The sequence below is a fragment of the Camarhynchus parvulus genome, chromosome 5 (assembly GCF_901933205.1).
Source record: "Camarhynchus parvulus chromosome 5, STF_HiC, whole genome shotgun sequence".
In the NCBI taxonomy this organism is placed as follows: domain Eukaryota; kingdom Metazoa; phylum Chordata; class Aves; order Passeriformes; family Thraupidae; genus Camarhynchus; species Camarhynchus parvulus.
The window spans coordinates 45,863,793-45,883,171 of NC_044575.1; the positions used below are offsets into that span (position 1 = coordinate 45,863,793).

Below are 19,379 nucleotides of genomic sequence, written 5' to 3' on the forward strand. Positions count from 1 at the left end.
AACTTCCAGTAAACCTGTCTCCATGTACCTCAGCATTTTTGTAACTAAGACCAAATAACAGCATATCTCTCTCTTCTGAGGATTTTTTACATAAAATCCATTATAAATGCTCACTTCTTTTTTTAATGGAGATGGGATTACTTTACATTTTGTTTGATTCCTTAATCTTCCCATTCTTCATTAGGATATATCTGTTATGGATTTGCATAGTTTAAAATATGTAAGGCACTGTTCAAAGCAGAAGGTGGACTTTAAATCAGTAAATTGATTTTTGATCTCCAAAGCACAGTTATACGGTCAGCATTTTAAAAGTATTTTCTGATTTCCACAGGTTAAAATTAACAGCAAAGGATTGGTTTATTCAGTTGCACTTTTGCTAGGATCAGTGGCACTAACTGTAAGTATTAGAGCATCTACAAGTATTTCAATTTGAAAATACTTGTTAGGTATTTACATATTACAGAAGGATAAAATAGAAATACTTAGCATTGATTTCTTCTAGCACTACCATGGGTTGAAGAGCTGCCATTGTCCTCAGTGAGGACTGCAATCTGGCATTTGATGCAAGAGATGCTGGATATGTGTAGGTCCCATGGATTTCAGTAGCAGTGTTGAAATTTTTGAATCCAGTAGTACTTCTGTGGTCCTGCGTCCATACCCTGGCCTGTCTCTAGGCTGAGACAAGACCTGGTGCACTTCATCACTTTTGCTCTTGTCTCTGATTTCCAAAACCAGCCAAAATCAAGTGCTGTAGCCTAAACCCTCAGTGAAGACTGGTCTGTGAGGACTGTAAACCTCAGGACTTGGACGAGACATGCTAAATGTGATTCAGCATGAGACACCCTTGTAACCCATGACTTCTTAAGGTGAAACAATAATTCTGTTTGAAAAGTCAATTTTGCTGGCACTTAAGGTCTGTTCCTGCTTGACTCCCAGGGAACGCTCTGTAGGAAGAATCAAATCAGGTATAAGGAATCAAAAAGGTATAAAAATATCCACTTACACTAACATCTTTCACTGGTTGCCTGTGGAGGCTTTGTAGAGGAGGTGGTCACCACTGGAGATTTCACACTGTTGCATGACCAAATCTTACAAGGCTTCACATCACCTGTGCATGACTTAAGTGGTAGAATGGCCAGGGCTGTTCACTCTGCTACTAACTCCCTATGTATCTGATCTATGAGGTGTGAGAATGTGTTCTTTCATTTCTTATCCCCAGCCTGCCATACTGCACAGTGCCTGTGAAACAGCACCGGTGTTCTGTACACATTTGTATCTGGTGTTGCTGCATGCATATTGTTAATCAGCACATTGGGAAAAATGGGTGGATTATGCAGAGGCATTACTGTGCTAGCCCTTCATGCTTTTCTGAAAAGAGTCTTTTCCTAGCAGAAGCCAGATCACCTGAGTTTGAGGCATCTATTACAGTCTCCTTTTTTCTGCGGAGTACCCTGATTTGCACAGACCCTCCCACAGCAAACTCAGAGCAAAGTTTTGAGCAAAATAATAATTCAGAGGCATTGAACACTGTGGAAAATAGGTGCCTTCATGAGGATTTTGTTGCTTTGCTGCCTGTAACTTGTAACCCCTTAGTTCTGGAGCTCAGCAAATAAGCAAGTAGAGCACCTCTTTTGAAGGTGTTGAGAGAATGGGCATTTGGTGCTGGTGTACTACTGGGACATAAAGGATTTGCAGGGGAACACTTGAGGGAGGGGCATTAATTTCGTTTAGTTCATTGAATATTTTGTAAAACAGTCATAGCACAACTGAGACTCAGAGCCAAGTCAACAAGGTATGTTGCCTTTCTGATCTATAAAATACTGAGAATATATTTTTGTCTTCCTGCAAGACCTCTAATTCAAAAGACTCTCATTTTTAGCTTATAATGGTTGTTTCCAGAAGTCTCCTTCAGAACTTTATTAACTGACACTCTGTTTGCTTGCAGGTGTTTGGAATCCATTTTAATAAGTGGAAACTTGACAGGAAGTTAGGCATCTACGTGTTGCTTCTTTATGCTATTTTCCTGTGTTTATCAATAATGATAGAGTTCAATGTCTTCACCTTTGTCAACTTCCCTATGTGCCGAGAAGAACTTTGAACCACAGCAAGGAGAGACACTGAAATTCTTCTGATTACACATGCTGTAAATGACAGGAGGCATTTTACATTTCTGCCTTCTTTCCATCAATAATTTGAGTGTCATTCCTGCTTAATCAGCTAACGAGCACTTTTACCTATATGGAAGGAGAGCATACCTTTCTTTTAACATGCTAGCTGAAGGCAACCAAAGCATTTTCCTCATCTTTGGATATTGCTGCTCTGTCATAAAGCTACATGGATCTTACACAGAACTCTAAAAGGACCCATTCCTGGGCATGCTGTTGTGGTTTTCTTTCTCCTTCTGCAGACAATCAACCACCACCATCAGGGTTAGCAAGAGGATGGGAGAAAAATCTTTATAGTTCTTTTGGTTTTGACATTTACTTTCCATGGAAGGATAAGAGGCAAGTTCAGAACCTTTCTTGGCTCAGTCAGAATATTTAAACTACAGGACCAGAAAGTCCAAGGCACATATCATGGCATGCACTGTTGAGGATCATTTCCCCCTTCAAGTGCTCTGCTTATAGAGAAACTGCACTGACAGTTTTTGATGGCAATTGGATATTTATCACTCTGTTCAGTGAACAATGTGGCAGAGAAAGAAGAGGAAATGGTTGTATGTTGTATCACTTGTGATGATGCACACTAGAAGTCAGAGTAACTGCATACCGAAGAAGAGAATTTACATGCAGAAATTCATACTTGAAAAATATGTTTTATTGTTAATGAGGAATGCTGTATACATAGATATAAACTGACATTTGTGGAATATTACACCACAAAAGAAACTTTGCGTTGGCCATTGTAAGCCCATTGTGTAAATTTAGAAGAAGCTAAAGAAATAAAATATAACTGGGTGCTCAGTAACTATCAGTTATTGTTATCAGCTGGGAGTAGTAGCTGAACATAATCCAGACTTTCTGACAACAAAACCCACCCTGATTATGATTTGGTTTGATTCAGTTTGATTGGTGAGAGGAAGAAGCTTATTTCATCAGTCAAGAAGCTGGTGTATTCTTCACCATTTTTTCTTATTCCCAGAAGCTTAATGAAGATGAATGTCTGACATGGAGCAGTGCAGATTAGAGTCACCCTGACAAAAGCAAGTCTGTCAAGAGAATATGGTCCTTGATTTGATTGCATGCAAATTTTGAAGCATGATATACTTTTTTTTAACCCTGAGTAGAAGCCAAGTTTTGATATCCTTTCCACCAGCATAAATCTGATACAAGGAATTACTCTGGATATAATTGACAGCAAGATCCGGCCCAGAGTATTAAAATAGCGGGTAACATTCCACAATTTAGCAGTGATAGAATTGTAAATCACTGAGACAGCATATTTTGAATTGCTACTAAACTTTAAAAATATTTTGAAGCTGTATGTGAATGATCACATAAAGTTTCTAAAGAAGCACAGTTACCTTTATACATAGATTTTTAAAATTTTTTAATGTTTATAAACCAACCAACCTATCAACTAACAGTTGATGTGTTTTTAAATGTATTAATATTTTCCATTAAGACTAAATATAAAAAAATGTGTCAATGAGAATATACTATAAAATATTAGCAAATAAGCACTTACTCAGAAAGTTCCTTCTTTTGACATATATGACAAATAATTATGTTTAGCCAGCTGACATGCAGAATACTGTTTACACCAGGCAATGAGTTTACAACTAAAATTATTTCTTAAATTATTTTAGAATAAATTAAAGAGTGTATGCTGCTGGTGGTGGTTTTTTTTATGAATTGGGTCCATTCAGTGTGATTCTAAAGAGAAAAAGAGCAACATATTTGTTATTTGCTTTACATTTTGTTACAAATGTCAGTATTAGTATCCATTTAGGGTTTCTTACCTTAATTAAATGGTTGTGTCATTAAGCTAAGAACTAAAGATGGACACAATTACAGCATTACTGGAATGCTTTATTAAGTAGTCAAGAATGGCAGTAAACACATTTTATCTCAAGTATGCCAATGACCCCATTTCCAGGCATTCACTACGTTTTTGCTGCAGTATAAAGCTGAGGAGATGGAATTCATGTTCATCTTGGAGTCTTCTGTTGCAGAAAAGCTGTGAAAATGCAGCATAGTGCTGCACCACTGTAGGATTATCCCTCCCTAGTATTCCTCTCTCCCCTGCTGTCTTTTGGGAGGACAGTTTACTGCTGAAAATCTGGGGATGACTTAGATATGAGACTGAAAGGAGTGGAGAGAGAGGCTGAGTAAATGGGTTTTTTCCTATATTCTGTTTTTGTGGTCTTGGAAAGCTGTCTCCAAGCAAACATTTGCTCTCCTGTGCACAGTTCAGGCAGCTCACCTGTCTTTGCATAATAGAAGAGTAGTTCTGAAGTCTGGTTTTGAATGCATAGTGAACAGCTGAGTTGACAGGGATGAGGGCATCAAAGTTTATAGTGCCAGATCTAGAAAATTATATTGTACCTTCATATTTCTGAGCCAGGAAACTTTAGAAGAGTATTGGCAACATTTTTTTCCATAGCAGCTTTCTGCCCAAATATACATGAATTTTGTTTGCTAATTCCATAAGTCCTTCACACATCATTTAAAATTACTCTGCCTAATCTGAATATCACCTGCTCAAAAAAAAACAGTGTTGTGTTTTAGCAGAAACAATCTCAGAATCCAGAACAACCCTTACAATGTGTGGCTGGTTCCTGTCATCTGCAGCTCTCCCTGAAACATAAACTCACTTCAGGACAATATTGAATTCTAATGCTGCATTTCATGAGGTGTTCTCATCTGCATCTGCTGCTATGAAAGTATCATGCTGTGCTTATCATCATAAATAACATTAGTAGGATTCTCCTTTGACACTACCACATGACCAGGGATGTATTGTTTGCCAAAGAATTATGAGATGCTGTGTCAGGGCTTTGATGACACCTAATCATATGAAGTACTTCAAGAAGCTCCTAAGTAATCTATGTGCATATGCTAAAATAAGTAGTTATACACTAAGCCATGCAGGTAAACTGAATGGTCCAAGAAAGATGTGATTGACAAATTGTTGTATTGCAGATAAACCCACGTCAGAATGTATCAGTAATTCAGGAGGCTATTGCTGGGTAATAACAGACTAGTGCCTTTCACGTGTACACAAAACAAAAAAAAAAAAAAAAACCCACACAAAAAAACATGAGCTTGTGTCATCAGGAAACCATTAAAAATGTTGCCATTTTCTAGTCAAGAAAAGGAGTGATTTGTTCTTGGCTCTCTGCTGTTAGCACAGCTCTATATTGCAGCTGTTTGGATTGTACCTATAAAATTTTGCAGCCATTTTGTTTCATTAACCATTGCAAAAGTTATCTGGCTGAGTTTGGAATGTATGTCACAATGTTCTGTAAGTTAATGTTCAGCTCAAGAGTGAAAAGAAAGCTGGTGGATGTGAGAGAGAAAACTGTTAGTGTGATCTGAAATTTGCCAGCATACTAACACTGAAAAGTAACACAGCTCAGAAAAAGACATCCCATATCCAGCAAAGCTTAACTTCAGTAGGTTTGATTCCATTTTAAAGCTAAGCATCTGTCCAAGTGCCTTGCTGGATTGTGTCCTAAGATGACAGCAGAGTATGGTTTCTGAGTTTCTTATTGTAGTCAGTTCTTTCCATGTTCTATTGGTTTTGCAGTCTAAAGATTTTATTTCTTTCTCAAATTAAAAGATTTGACCAGAATCTCTGGACTTCTGCTCTGCTGATACCACTTTAGATTTCCACTCTTGTAAATAAGAGAACTTGTTCCTTGTCTCAGACTTCTCAACTGTGCATCTGCCCTTGTGTATGAGCAGGATCAAAACTGAGTTACAGCTGGCCAAGCAGGGCTTTGAGCAGCCCTTTTGAGCTGCAGTTCCCCTGGAGCAGCACAGTCCCCCATAGACCCATGGAATGTAATCCTGTCTGTAGCAAGGAACTGGGAGTGTTTCCATTGTGTTCAGCAGTGTTGGATTCCATTCATTTACCATAACAATTGAACTGCATTGGAAAGTATTGCTTGAGTAAAGATTTCAAGCTGAGAATCTTCGTGTCTAAATCTAAGGAGCTCCAGGTATGGTTATCTTAATGTCTCTTTGATGGTCTAAGGGCTTCTCTCTGGGCTGAAGTCTAACCTAGAAGAAGACCTTAAGTCTTCCCAACAGGTACAGCATAGTCAACCATCTTTTTCCTGGCTCAGTCTTTGGTGTGCCAATTTTATTTTGCTTTTATATGCTTGTTGCAGCTGTAACAAGCAAAGTTAGCTTCTGGTTTTAGATTATATTTGTAAGCTTTCTGTCAACATGTAAACAAATGGCAAAGATCTTTACTAATCTAATACTTAGCAATTATAGAGAAGATTCTGTTCTGTCTTTGATTTCCCTTGTGACTCTGCTTTAATTACACTTGTTTCTATTATGTGTTTGCTCTAGGTGCACAAATGCCTCATGAGTTTTGTTGTCTTCCTTTCTTGCATTTCTTTATTTTTAATGCCACTTACTCGTGTCCCACTGTTAGTTGGTTTTGGTAGAGTTCTTTCAGCTGTAGAAATACTGTCTGATTATTCATGCCAAGGAAAGATCAGATGTTATGTAACATGAAACAGACACTAAAATAACTCTGATAGTCAGGTGAAACCAAAGAATCTTCCTAATTGAAGTACATCACCTTGGAGCATAATGTTCTGTCATTGCAAGCCTCAGATCTCTCTGTTATTTGTGTTTAAACATTCAGAAGAAAATCTCTGCAGCTCATACATTTGCTGTGCAATTTTCTTTCTATTTCCATGAGTCTGAATGCCACATTTTTCATTTTGTTAGATGGTGACGTTTATGTGATGGTTACACAGGTAAATGACAGTGTTTAGTTCCAGCAATTCTGTACCAAACCCATTATTCCATTGAACCATTTGGAAAAGTCTGTATGTAAATGATCAATGTTCTGCTGAAGAAGGGAATGTCATTCCACTGATGTGTGCATTCCACTTTCTGACCTGCTGTGTACATGTTTAAAAACCTCAATAACTTTTCAATAACTTGAGCACTTTTCGCACATTTTCCCCCATGTGAGGTCCTGATGGTTTTTCCCCAGAGAAGTCTGTGAAGTCCTCTCCTGACATGTGAGATGTGTGGCTGCTTCTCCACAGCCAGGATGTGTAGTGATTGTGGCAGTTTGTTCATCACGTGGTTCTGCTTGCTCGCATTCAGTGCACTGTCTGAAATGAATAACTATGGGAAATTAATGCCATTTGGATATTTTCTGAGAAGAATTGCCAGTTGCAATTTAACTCTGTTTTTCACTTGCACAAAGAATGTAGGCAATCATTGCTGTCCTGTCACTGAGATGATCTTGATAAACTTGAATGACAAATAAAAAGATTGGTTTATAGCACTAGGCATGGTAGCAAATTCTAAAGGTGTCAGAATATGTGAAAACCAGACAGAAATCATCTCTAGAAAGATTAATAAAAACTGGGATGCTTCCTTTCAGAGAGTTTTTGTGGAAAGATTATGGCCTTTATTCATATACCAGTTATGTATGCAAAGAAAACTTGTAATTCTCCTTCCCCAGCAACACCTGTGTTTCAAATGGCTGTTACTGCAGCAAAGTTATGACCAAATTCTTTCCTTCATGTTCTTGGGAGTGGTGCCACTGTTCCGTAGTGTTCTGGTAGTTGGCACAAATTAGTATCAGTGGAACTGAGCATGGAATTTGGCATGGTATCTCCTCCATTGCAAGTAATTCTTTGAAATCATTTATGGTCACTAAAATAACTTCTGAACCTTTTAAAAACCTGTGTTTCATATTTGCAGTGCACCCTTCAGAGGTGTAATACCTCTTTAAATATGATGAAAACTTTCTAGAACTGCATATTTTGAAAACAGCAAGGGATGGGTTTGTAAACTGTAAATAACAGAAATCTCTCATGTTACTTATTTTTTCAATGACTGTGACCTTATGCACTGTGAATGCTCTGTGATATGGGGTCCATTGTACAGATAAACAGGTCATGAAATCCAAATGGATTTAATGTGATAATTTGTTACAAAATGTTGGCATGATATTTGATTATTTTTGTTGTGAGAATTTTAAAAAATAGTTCACTCAGCATTTATAAAGATTATAGCACTCAGTATTATAATGCACTATATAAAAATATGTACACTATCAATAAATTATATAAACAAGAGTGTTTGCTGGTTCTTTTCTCAGATGATTAGTAGATGCAAAGCATTCTCACACATATTGTTGAAAATCTAAAATTTCAGGACCCAAGTAGGACATGTGGCTGCACATGTTAGCTGTTTGGTGAAATCTGGACCCTGCTGAACTGAGTGACAGAAGGCCCCACATTCTGTGTATTCTAGGGAGTATTGCCTGGATCAAGCCATTATTTGGAGTGAGTTAAGTGTATTGGTTTGATTTGCAGCAATTCTGAAACACACAATTTGCTCTTTTGGGACCAGAAAACTGAGAGGTCAGTTTGCTGAGAATGCAGTTTGCTGTACTGAGGCACTGATCCAGAAGCAATTCTGGCAGCCTCAGAAAAAGCCCTGATCAAGAGCATTTTGGCTGCCTCATCCTGTGATATTTTGGTATCCAGCAGGTTCACACTGAGTACTGCATGCTGATGAGAGGCTGGAAATAAGGTCCAAAGGCCACACAGTATTATTTACTTTTCCCAGTTCCCTAGACTCTGGAAATACTCCTTACCCTTGATTTCCCATTTCCAGCATGCCTGCAGTCCACCTCAGGGTGTGGGAGATCCCAGTATATTGTGTATAGTCTGTGGTGCAGTCTGTGCTGGGCTCAGGAAAAGCTTTAAATGCAGTTCTTGGAAAAAGAGGAGCTAAGAGTTTATTTACCTCATCTCATAGCCTGGTGAGTTAACAGTTTCATTAGACAAGAGTCTTCTCATGAATATTCCTAGCCAGTTTACTACCAGGAGATGCAAGTTAAAACAAAGCTTGATCTTCTTTTTTTTAAGCACTGTGTGTGAGACTGGAACCCTTACTGCTGTATAAACCTGGCATTAGCCACTGTGGGGCTTTTTGTGCATCTACAGAAAAGTTATGGAAGTGGAGAAAAAGGATAATTCTGCATTTTCTGAATTTTGAAAAAGATTTCATTCTTTACTGTATGCTAGGCTAAATTTTTCTAAGCTGGGAACAGAAAAAGATCCCTTCTTTTATACAGAATGAACTTTTAAAAATCAGAATCTGAATGTGAAAAATGCCTCTTTGTTTAATCCTTCCATCCTTGACACTGTGACCCATCATGATCTGTTATGTAATAGGCTCTATAAAAGGCACATAATCTATGGATTAGTGACACAATAGGCATGACAGTTCCTGAGGGCTCCTATCACAGGCCATATTATTGATGTAGCCTCTCCCTCCTGTATGGAAAGCAGAACTGTGGTGTAATCTGGGTATATTCTGAAAGCCCTTTATTGTAGCTCGAGTGCTCATTGTACTTAATGGCTTCCCCCATAAGCCATTTTTAAACCTTTCCAACCCAGCTGCATGAAAGTACAAAAAAGGGCTGCAGGATGCTGTGGCTTAAGATGGAAAGGGTGAATCAGTCCTAGAAGAGAAATAAATTCCTCCCATTTGGCTTGGATTTATAACACAAAAATATCACTTTGAAGTAACTGGATATGATTTTGTCATTTAGCTTTTTTGTAATTGTTTCCTTCCAAAGCCCAATTCTAGAACACATCACATACTAAACCAGTCAAATCTCCAGCTCAAAAAGACACCTAGTAAAGCTTGAACAAAATTTGTCTTCTTTTTCATATTTTAAATATTTTACAGAAGTGCTGAGTATTTTGCAGAAAATATAGGACTTTTAAAATTAAATTTGGTCAATATCTTTAACAAAACAAATTTCAAAACTTCAAATTTCTGAAACTGCATTGGAAATAGCGTGAAAGTTTTCACTCAAATCACATGAAAATGAGATAGCACCAAAATACTGGAATTTTGTATTCTGTATTTTTTATCAGTTTTTCCTGGACTTTTTAAATTGTTCTAGTAATTTTTTTCTTCTTCCCTAAAAAATGATTGGAATTTTCTAACTCTGTTGTATTCTGCATTTGCAAAATCTTAAGTCTTTGCCTAGGATGGCTACCTGTTTGTGTGAACAGCTTTCTCTGTGTGAGCAGATCCATGCAGACAGCACAACTTTGCAACTTTTTGTCTCAGCAAACCTTTTTTTCCCAGCCAAGTGAGGGCAAATGCTGAATGGGCCTGGTCCCTGCTGAATTGCAGGGGAGGGAAGTGTACTGGGGTAGGGTTGGATTTGTATGATGCATGTAGGAGATTGTTCTCATGCCAATACCTGAGGTGCATTTCAAAGGTGCCCAGCTGGTGAATAAATCTAGAAGATTTTTTTTTTCTTAGACCTCTGAGCCCGAAACCCACAGAGGATTCAGAGCTGAGATCTGACAAGTCTGCAGTAAGGGATGAGTGAATCTCAGCCAGCGAGTTTGTTTAAGAGGACTAAATTTTTCATGAATGAGTTTGCTGTTGCCTGAAAATGACTCCAGGAGCTGGAGCAAGGAGATCCTTAATATAGTAGAAAAGAGCATTACAAGATACAGTAACTGAAATTTTAAAACTAGATAAGGCAAAAAATCAGATGTGAGTTTAAATAATGGCAACAAATAAACACTAACATGCCTTACTTAGAATGGTGTTGAATTTTCCATCATGCAGTCTTTCAGTAAGGCTCTTTCTAAGATAATAATGTTTCTAAGATAAATCCTTGTAAAAGCTGGAAGATAAATTTTGTAATGTGAACTGAAGTTACAGTCTTTATTAAAAAAAAAAAAAAAAGAAGGGAAAATTTTGACTTGCGTTACATCGAAGGTGTGACTTGGTGATGGTAAAAGTCTCCCTGACTCTCTCTAGCTTAGCCAGCAGAATTGGCTCTGTGTTCTGCACTTAGGTCTAGTTTCCCTCTTGCCAATACACTGACAGCTCCCTGGCATTTGCATTTCTGCTCTGGACTGTGTGGCACTGTCTATTTTCAGAAGGCTCAGAAATTCTTTCTGAAGATAAAAGGGGCAAAAAATTACTTTCGTCTCCCACTCCATTGCATCCAATTGCTTTTCTCCACCTCTTCTTTCTACTTCTGCCATATTTTTTCCATTATGTATTCTCCTAACATCAAATACTTCTGGAGCCGCGGGGCTGCCAGCAGGAGTGCCACCAGCCCTGTCTGGCAGCACATCTGGCAGCCCCCAGCCTGCACAGCTGGCGTGTGCTGGGTGGGGTTTCCCTCCCAGCAAAGCCTCGATCGCTGCAGTGGCTGCAGGTCAAACGTGCACCCAGCCCCACTGAGCCTCCCAGCGTGGAGTGCTCTTCATCTGCCGGCATCACACAAGTTAGCGTTAGCTTTTGCTTTAACTGGGAATGCTCTTGCAAAGCTGCCCTCTGCCAGCGTTAGACATTTCGTTTTCTCAGGTCCTGTGTAAATATAAAGGTTTCCAAGCTCCATCTGGTTCCAGTTACTCAAGCAGTAGAAATACACATGCTTCAGGAATTTGCAGACGGAGGCTTACTGCTTTGCTGCCTTACAAAATCCTTTACAAAGTTCACTGTGCTCCGTTGCCTCCTGGTATACCTGTAGTCTGTAAAATGATTTCCTCTGAAACTTACTTAGGTTAGAGAAACAAATTAGCTGAAGGTCTCAGGCCCTTCTTTCTAATAAGGTTAACCTGCTTGCACTACTAAATATGGCTTTATAACACACACACACTCACACACACACACACACCCTTGACCACCAAAGACTGCCTCTTCCTGAAATCCCCCGTTCATATAAATACAGGAAGTAGAAATAAGAGAGGCTAAAATCGGATCTTCTTGGTAGTTTGCTTTCATTTCAGTGCTTGTTTAGTCCTCTGCCCTTTGATACTACTGAGCCTGAAGCTGGTTTTAAACATCTTCCCCCTCATGCCCTTGAAATACCATCTCAGTACAAAACCTGAGGATGTGGAAGTTCTGCTCAGCGATGGGAAGGAATTGCTTTTCTGACCGAGGAACTCTCAAGCCACTGTGATACAGAAAGTGACTTAAAGTTTGCTGTGATGATGAAAACATCAGCTGGAGAGAAGGGAGCCAGGGATGACTCAGGGTAAGTCCTGAATCTTTAGTGACTGTTCATTTTTAATAACTGTTGCTTTCCTTTTCCTACTTAACAAATATTTCTCGGCTGCATGTGTGAGCTGACTGCTGAGGTACTACTTACACAGTCACAATGGTGTGGCATGACTGTGTTGTAATTTACAGTATTTCCTTTAACTGACATGTTCCAGCTGAAAACAAACTGCAATAGCTTTATTTAGCTTGAACCTTAGCTATTTAAGGAAGAAGGATAAATCTAAATCTACGGTTTGGGGCAAAGGACAGAAAAAGGGACTTCTTTGTTTTTGGAAATGTGACAAAGCTTTTCTGGGAGGCTTGCTTTGTTTTTGCTCAAATGCAGAAGTGGATAAGGACTTGTCCTTATGAGCTGTTGGTCACTTCAGTGCCTGCACACTGAGGTGTACACAAACCCTGTACCCACACTCCCAGGAGACTTGAAGTGTACTTTCTGTCAGGAAGAGGCTTCTCTTGCCTCTGGCCAAAACACTGCACCTTGCAGGACCAAGTCCCGGGAAAACAGTGGGAGGCAAAATGGGTTTTGATACAAAGGACAGTCAGCAAGCTACTGGAATTCCAGGATAAGGCTGGAATCCTCCCAAGGCTTGGTTGTATCATAAAGCCCATGCTGAAGCTGGGCACTTCTGTTTCCTGTTTTAAACAAGCAAGGGAAAATTACATAGCTGCAGAAACTGTCAGTCACATCCCCTGCCCCTTCCCCCTTGGAAAACCATAATAATACCATACTGAGACTTTTTCTTATCTGTCTAGCATACCTAGCCTGTTTTCCGTGAACAAAGGTTTCAGATATTTCTGTGATGGATCCAGTAGAAGCAGTTCTGTGGGTGCATGGACAGATATGGGATACTTGCAGTTCCAGTTGCTGAGGGTGCTGCCCTACTTAGAGCATGCTCAGTCAAAGGGGGGAATTGCTGCTGACAGGGCACCGTGTGATGGTTTTACTGTAGCACTGCTCCCACATACACACAGATACTGCTACCCAATACAAACTGGGGGCGATGGAGGCAGGACCCTGCGTTGCAGTTGTCACTGCTTTTGCCTTGTTCAATTGTTTGCATTAAGTGCAACAGTGCCCCTCCTGTTTCAAGGTATAATTCCTCAGTTCCATGTAAGATCACACAGCTGTCAGGAAAAAATGAAAGCATCCAATCCCTGTAGACTGGTGAGAGGAATTTACTATTTGCACTTTGCAGATATTCCCTGCATTTGGGAAAGTTAAGATGTTAAGTATGATAGACTGGAAGATATATTTGTTTATCTCTTTGTGAGATGTCTGAAAGGAGCCACATGCTTGCAAAGGTTTGTTTGCTGTTTGGAGTTCCAGGAAAAAGCAAAAAAGCCTAGATCGGGACTCTCAATCAAGTGGTTGGAGGAATATTGAAGCATCAATGGGCATGCTGCATGCATTCCTCATAGGTTTTTTGAGCATCTGAATAAATTAACAGAATGACCTTTTATTTCATTAATTGATTGTTTTTATTTCCAATCTATCTTCCACTCCTAAAGAGGAACTTGGCTATTTTAAAATCTGTTTTAACTCTTTCTGTTTACATGCTATAATATTGCTGAAGATCCTCAAAATTACATTTTAGCATGCATACTTGTGGCTTCCAACACATTACAGAATTAGAAACATTTCTAAGTTGTGTTTAGCTGATTTCCTGTTATGGTTACACTGAATTAGGTGCAAATTACACAAAGTATTTGGAGTTCATAGCTTTCAAATGATATGGTGATCTAAGGCAAGGTGTTGATGGAGAACCTAAACCTGATTTTAAAATTCTGTGCACCAAAATTGCATGTGAAATTCCTGAGATTGCCCCTCTGTTCATCATAGTTTTAACATTAGTTAAAAAGGAAATCTTAATCACATGCACAGGAATGATGGCAGTGCAAATTATCATGGAAGTACCCCAGCAACTTGGAAATATCCATGCATTCATTCCTAGTAAGGACTAGGGTCTATTCTGCATCTAGTGAATCCATAAACAAGTTTTGCTGATTTATATCTGTCAAATGTCAGAAAGACACTGGGGAGAAATCTGCCTCCAGAATTAGTAGCCACTCAGAGAGCAATGAGGGAGAAGTGCAGCTAGGAGCTGGATAGAAATCAATCTAATCAAATTCTTCCAAAACGCTATGGGAGACAAGCAGGGAAATTAACCATTAATTCTCACCTAGAGTGAGGTTAACTCCTAGGAACATTATAAAGTGGTGAGATCACAAAACATCTGGAGAAATGTGAACTGTGTGATCATGGTTTCATGTAAAGATGAATGCCTTCACTCCAACATCTGGCAAATGTATGGAGAATATGATGAGTAGAGCAGGCAGGAGCTGAGACAGGGATGTTATGTGCAAATATTGAATCCATCTTTGAGAAAATGGCCGTTGCAGGCAGCTGGGATGGGTTACAGTGGTTCTCATTTCTGGGACACCAGATTACCTAATGCAGTAATGATTGTGCATCTTTTGGTGACATGTCTTTTTTTGGCACAAAACCCACATCACAGTTGACAGGTTTCATGTGATGAATGCAGACATAAAGAGGTCAAACACTGGAGGAATCTGTAAACTGAACCACTGTCATAGGTTCACAGATTTTACCTTCAGAAGGGAAAGTTTTGATTGTCTAGTCTGATCTCCTGTGTAGAGCAGGCCACAGAACCTATGAAGCATGTTATGAAAATCATGACTTCTGCTGGAATGGGAGTTTTCACAGAATCATGGAATATTCTGCGATCCCACAAGGATCACTGATTCCAGCTCTTGAGTGAATAGCCCATACAGGGATCAAACCCATGACCTTGGTGTTATTAGTTGGTTACAAGAGCTTTGTTATCAAGGGATTCTTCTACCCAGGCTACACATACACCTCTGCAGTGCAGTAAATACATCTTATACCAACTTTTACCAGGATCAGCTTTGAACTGAGAAAAAAATTATTTAAAACTCAACTGCCATCCTTTGTAAAGGACTAAATCTCAGATTATTTGAATCAGTGGGGAAAGTTCTGTTTGCCTCAGGAAGTCTTGTAAAATACTCCTCATAGAAAAGGAGTACTCTCACCCGAACCTGTGAGATGAGGTGTTTAAAGGGGAAAGGACAGTTCAAGCAACTGGAAACAAATCAGTGTTATTAAATCCCTGCTGTCTGTCAAGCTCTCATAAGGGATACACTTTCCAGTTGAGGAGGATGGTGCTTCTCAGGAGGGAAATATCTGCGCTCAAGATGCATTGCACCTAGCTGGGAACTCACTGTAAAGATACAAAAAAGGAGGTGTTCTCCAAAGCTACCTGAATTTGGTAGGGAGGTGACAAAAACCTCCCAAAATTCATTTAACTGAAAAGCATGTTTACAACCTCACTGACTGGTTGCATGGTTTTTCCAGCACTTCCAGTCCTTGCCAAACTTGGCGGATGCTTGGAACACATTGTGCAGTGGTACTGGAGGTAGCAGAGGAGGCGTCTGTCCCTTTGGTTCCCAGAGGACAGACCACAGTGGGAATATTGCCCCTGAGCAGGAACCTGTCAGCACTGCAGTTATACCAGTGCTCACAGGAATGGGGGCACAAATGTAAGCAACATTCTGATCATCTACTTTCTACTACAGGTTCAGCTAAATATAGATTTTCACTTCCTGTCCTAAATGGCTACGTGCTGGTTTGTACTGCTGGCTTTACAACCTAGAGGCAGCACAGGCTGAAAAACATGCACCTAAGGTGCACACATCTCCCTTGCTCTGTGTGCACAGGTGTTCATGTAAAGCACTGGGTCCTGGAGACCAGCTGGGAGGGCTGCTTGGCACAAATTTGGGCTGGCTTCATACCTTATCAAACTGTAGAGGGATAGAATATAAGAAAATAAAGATAGTGTAGAAAGTAATCTTGCCCCTAAGGAGTTGCAGCTGGGCCAGTTATCAAAGATTAGGAACAGGCCTGACTTTAACAGGACACAGCTGTAAGCAATGAGAAGAAGAGCTCTATAAAAGAGTGGGGTGGCTGGGTGAGAGGGGACTTGGAATCAGTTGGCTGCTTTGTGAAGAAGAAAGAGTCAGTGCTCTGAGGAGCTGCCCATGGGAAAACACCAAGAAGGTATGAAACTTTTGGGATAAGGAGACAACAGTATGGAACCCCTGCAATAAGATGACAACATCAAACCATGTGTATGTAGTCCAGGTATTTTAGAGATTATCTATTTTATATCATACTTCCAAATGATAATAGGACTATATTTCCACTCATTTATCAGTAAATATAGATGCTTTCTCTGAGACCAGCAATATAGGATTGTGAGACTCAAAAAATCTCCAAAATTACCTGAATAATTGACATCAAAGAAAATACCTAAACTAAATCCTTTAGGAAAAAAAAAATCTGGAGAGTTTTAAATGCTTGTCTGGGTCAATTGATAAAGAGCACAGAAACCAAAGTGCCTTAGTGAAACTTGGACAAAATATTGTCCATCACAGACCTTCAACCTTTATAATTTTGAAGGGAGAAGGTTTTTTGCATTTGGGAATAGAAATAAATCGCTTTTTGGAAGGTGATTAGAATGAACAGGCAGCTGTTTGGAATGACTGGTCAAATTCTATTGTAGATGGATCTGTGGGTGGAGTGACGATACGGTCATCAAAAGCCCTTGGTGCCCCAGAAGTCTATCACAGTTTTCCAGCTATATCAAAAGGCATCCTCCTGTGTAGAGAAGGGTGTCTGTATGTTTGTGATTGTTTCAGTTGTCCTTTGTGAGGAATTGTAAATTAATGACAATGAATTTAGGTATTTAATATGTCGTTATAATCTTTCTAATTAGGTGTAGGATTAGAAGGAACCAGTGAAAAGCATGTTTTGCACATGTTCTGTAGAAGACCAAGGAGAGGCTATGATGCCTCTTTCTGTAATGTCATCAGCTCTGGGTGGTCCTAAGGGCACAGGGGATGGGATGTGCTGGGATGGAGCTGGTCTTGGCAGTCCAGGTGTTCAGAGCAGCAGCTGAATCACAGATTATTTTGCTGACCTGGCACTTTTAATTCCTTCTGAGGAATTAAAGCAGAAATAGTTACAAAGCTGAGATGTTTGATCATTATTTAAAAAAAAATAAAGTTTTTTGAAGTATTCATGCTACCAAAGAAGACTTTCAGATTTCTCTAGACCAAAACTGAGAAAACAAGAATGAAAGGAGACTGCAGAAGAGAGTTTAAGAAGATCTTCAAGAACCAGTGGAAGCAGTTAAAGCAAAATCATGCTACAAGGGCAATGAAGCTGCAATTCTTGGATTTCAAAGTATGCATTGGTCTGCAATTCAGTCTATGTCCTACATTTCTTCCTAATCCCAATTTTGAGATTAGTTTTTTTTTTCTGTGATGTTGTGTAGGTGTTTCATGATGAGCACTGAAGCAGAATCTGTAGAGTAAATCCTCATTTGGAGCCAGGTAGGAGCTAGACAAAATCATGCATGCCTGGTTGCCTGCATGAGAATGTCTATTTAAAAATCTAGGCACAGGTACATGAGAGGTTTAGTGAAGGTGCTTTCTTGTCCAGGATTTGCTGAATGAGAGGAGGCAGTGCCCACACAGCCCTGGTAGGCATGGCCTGGGTTCCTGACTGTTCTCTGAACTGTAGAACCTGTTCAAAGCTGGGTCAGGTTGCCAGAAGTACAGGCCATGGGCCACAGAGAACAGTGTGCGGCACTTGTGGGGTGAAATCACTGGGGGCCACCCATGAGCTCGAAGAGCAAAGTGCCTGAGGGGCAAATGTGTGACTGAGTCCTGTCCTGGTGACACACCACGTGAACAGCTTTTCCAGGAGAGCCAGCCCCAGTGGAGTCCTCTGGAATTCATTGCTGGGAGCTGGGACATGTCTGTAGTGACAGGGGGAGATGTCAGGGTGCTGGGCACAGCCCGGCTCTGGCGCTGATCTAGCTGCACAAAGGGGAGAACACAGCTGAACAGGCAGGCATCCGTGGAGAGCTATCCACCAAAAAAGATGCACAGGGTCAAAATCTGTCTGTTCCAATGCTCCCCAGCCAGAGAGGGCTGCCTGTGGTACACAGGGGAGAGGAGGGCTGTCCTTGGGCACTGTTGCACCCATCTGCTGTGAGGGCAGGGCTGGTTCACAGGGTTGCTTGTGTGTTTGCTGTATTTCCTTGGCACTCTGTTTGGCAACCCTGATCTGCTCATACAATGCAGGAACACCAGGGCCGTTCCCTTCCCCTCACCCTGGCAAGGGGAATTCCTGAACTGCACAGATGCACACAGCTTAGGTGGAGCCGTGCTCTGGTGTCAGTCTGGAGTAACTCCAGAGCTGGAGCTGGCTGAGCTCAGAATCCATCCCAGGCTGTCAGGGGGTGTATCTCAGAGAGGCAAGGCAAGCTTTCAGCTGGTGTCCTTTAATTGTGAACTCTGTGGGGGAGGGAGGGGGAAATGTGTCTGTCAGAATACCTGGTAGCACAGCCCCGTGAAGCAGCTGTGGTCGAGGGAGCAGTGCTCTTTAACCTGTGCAAATGAAATAGAGCCACAAGCATCACCCAGTATGGTAAATATTGTAGCCACAAGCCTTTCCTCTGTCCATTCTGTACCTGTCTAAACTATCTCAAGTAATTGTGCCTACCTCCAGAAGTGAGATCCCTGTACCCAGCGGAAGGGGACCATGAGGGCAGTGCTTCCCTCAAGATCATCAGTTGCAAGAGTTTTGAAGGGCTTAGCTCCTCTTTGCCTGCACCCAAAATGGTATAAATCTTTTTGCAAGTGAAGATGATTACTTGAGCAGTAAAGGATTAGCAGATGTGAGCATTGCATAGCTGGTTGTGCTAGTCACATTTTCCTAAATAGATATTCTGTTAGATACACACAAGCCAGGGAGTGCTATGGAATGCAGCTCTTTCCAAATAGATTAATACACACATGCCTATGTGTGTGCCTTTCCCAGACTTTCTATTAGCTGTTTTGCTAAACTGAGAATATATTTGTGTCTGAGTAAAGGATTTCTGCTTTCTGAATTACTGGTACCTTTAAAAGGGACAAAGTGTTTGCAGTAACTGTAATCACATTGTGTGATTAATATGAGGTCCTTGTCTTTATGAAGGGATCTCTGGGTAGTTCGTGGATATTAAGCCTGCC

The 19,379-nt window shown here is 40.3% G+C and overlaps 2 protein-coding genes across 3 annotated transcripts in view; both read left to right on the forward strand.

Moving 5' to 3' along the window:
• The window catches only part of SLC24A4 (solute carrier family 24 member 4), an 82,464-nt gene extending 78,634 nt beyond the window's left edge, over positions 1 to 3,830 (forward strand). For both annotated transcript variants that reach the window (XM_030949708.1, XM_030949709.1), the window contains exons 16-17: positions 332 to 397; positions 1,946 to 3,830. In XM_030949708.1, coding sequence (XP_030805568.1) covers positions 332 to 397; positions 1,946 to 2,098 — 219 coding nt within the window. In that variant the 3' untranslated portion in view covers positions 2,099 to 3,830. The remainder of the gene's footprint in view (positions 1 to 331; positions 398 to 1,945) is intronic.
• Positions 3,831 to 11,705: 7,875 nt separating this feature from the next.
• The window catches only part of RIN3 (Ras and Rab interactor 3), a 65,780-nt gene continuing 58,106 nt past the window's right edge, over positions 11,706 to 19,379 (forward strand). The window contains exon 1 of the mRNA XM_030949707.1: positions 11,706 to 12,234. Within this exon, the coding sequence (XP_030805567.1) occupies positions 12,188 to 12,234 (47 nt within the window). The 5' untranslated portion in view covers positions 11,706 to 12,187. The remainder of the gene's footprint in view (positions 12,235 to 19,379) is intronic.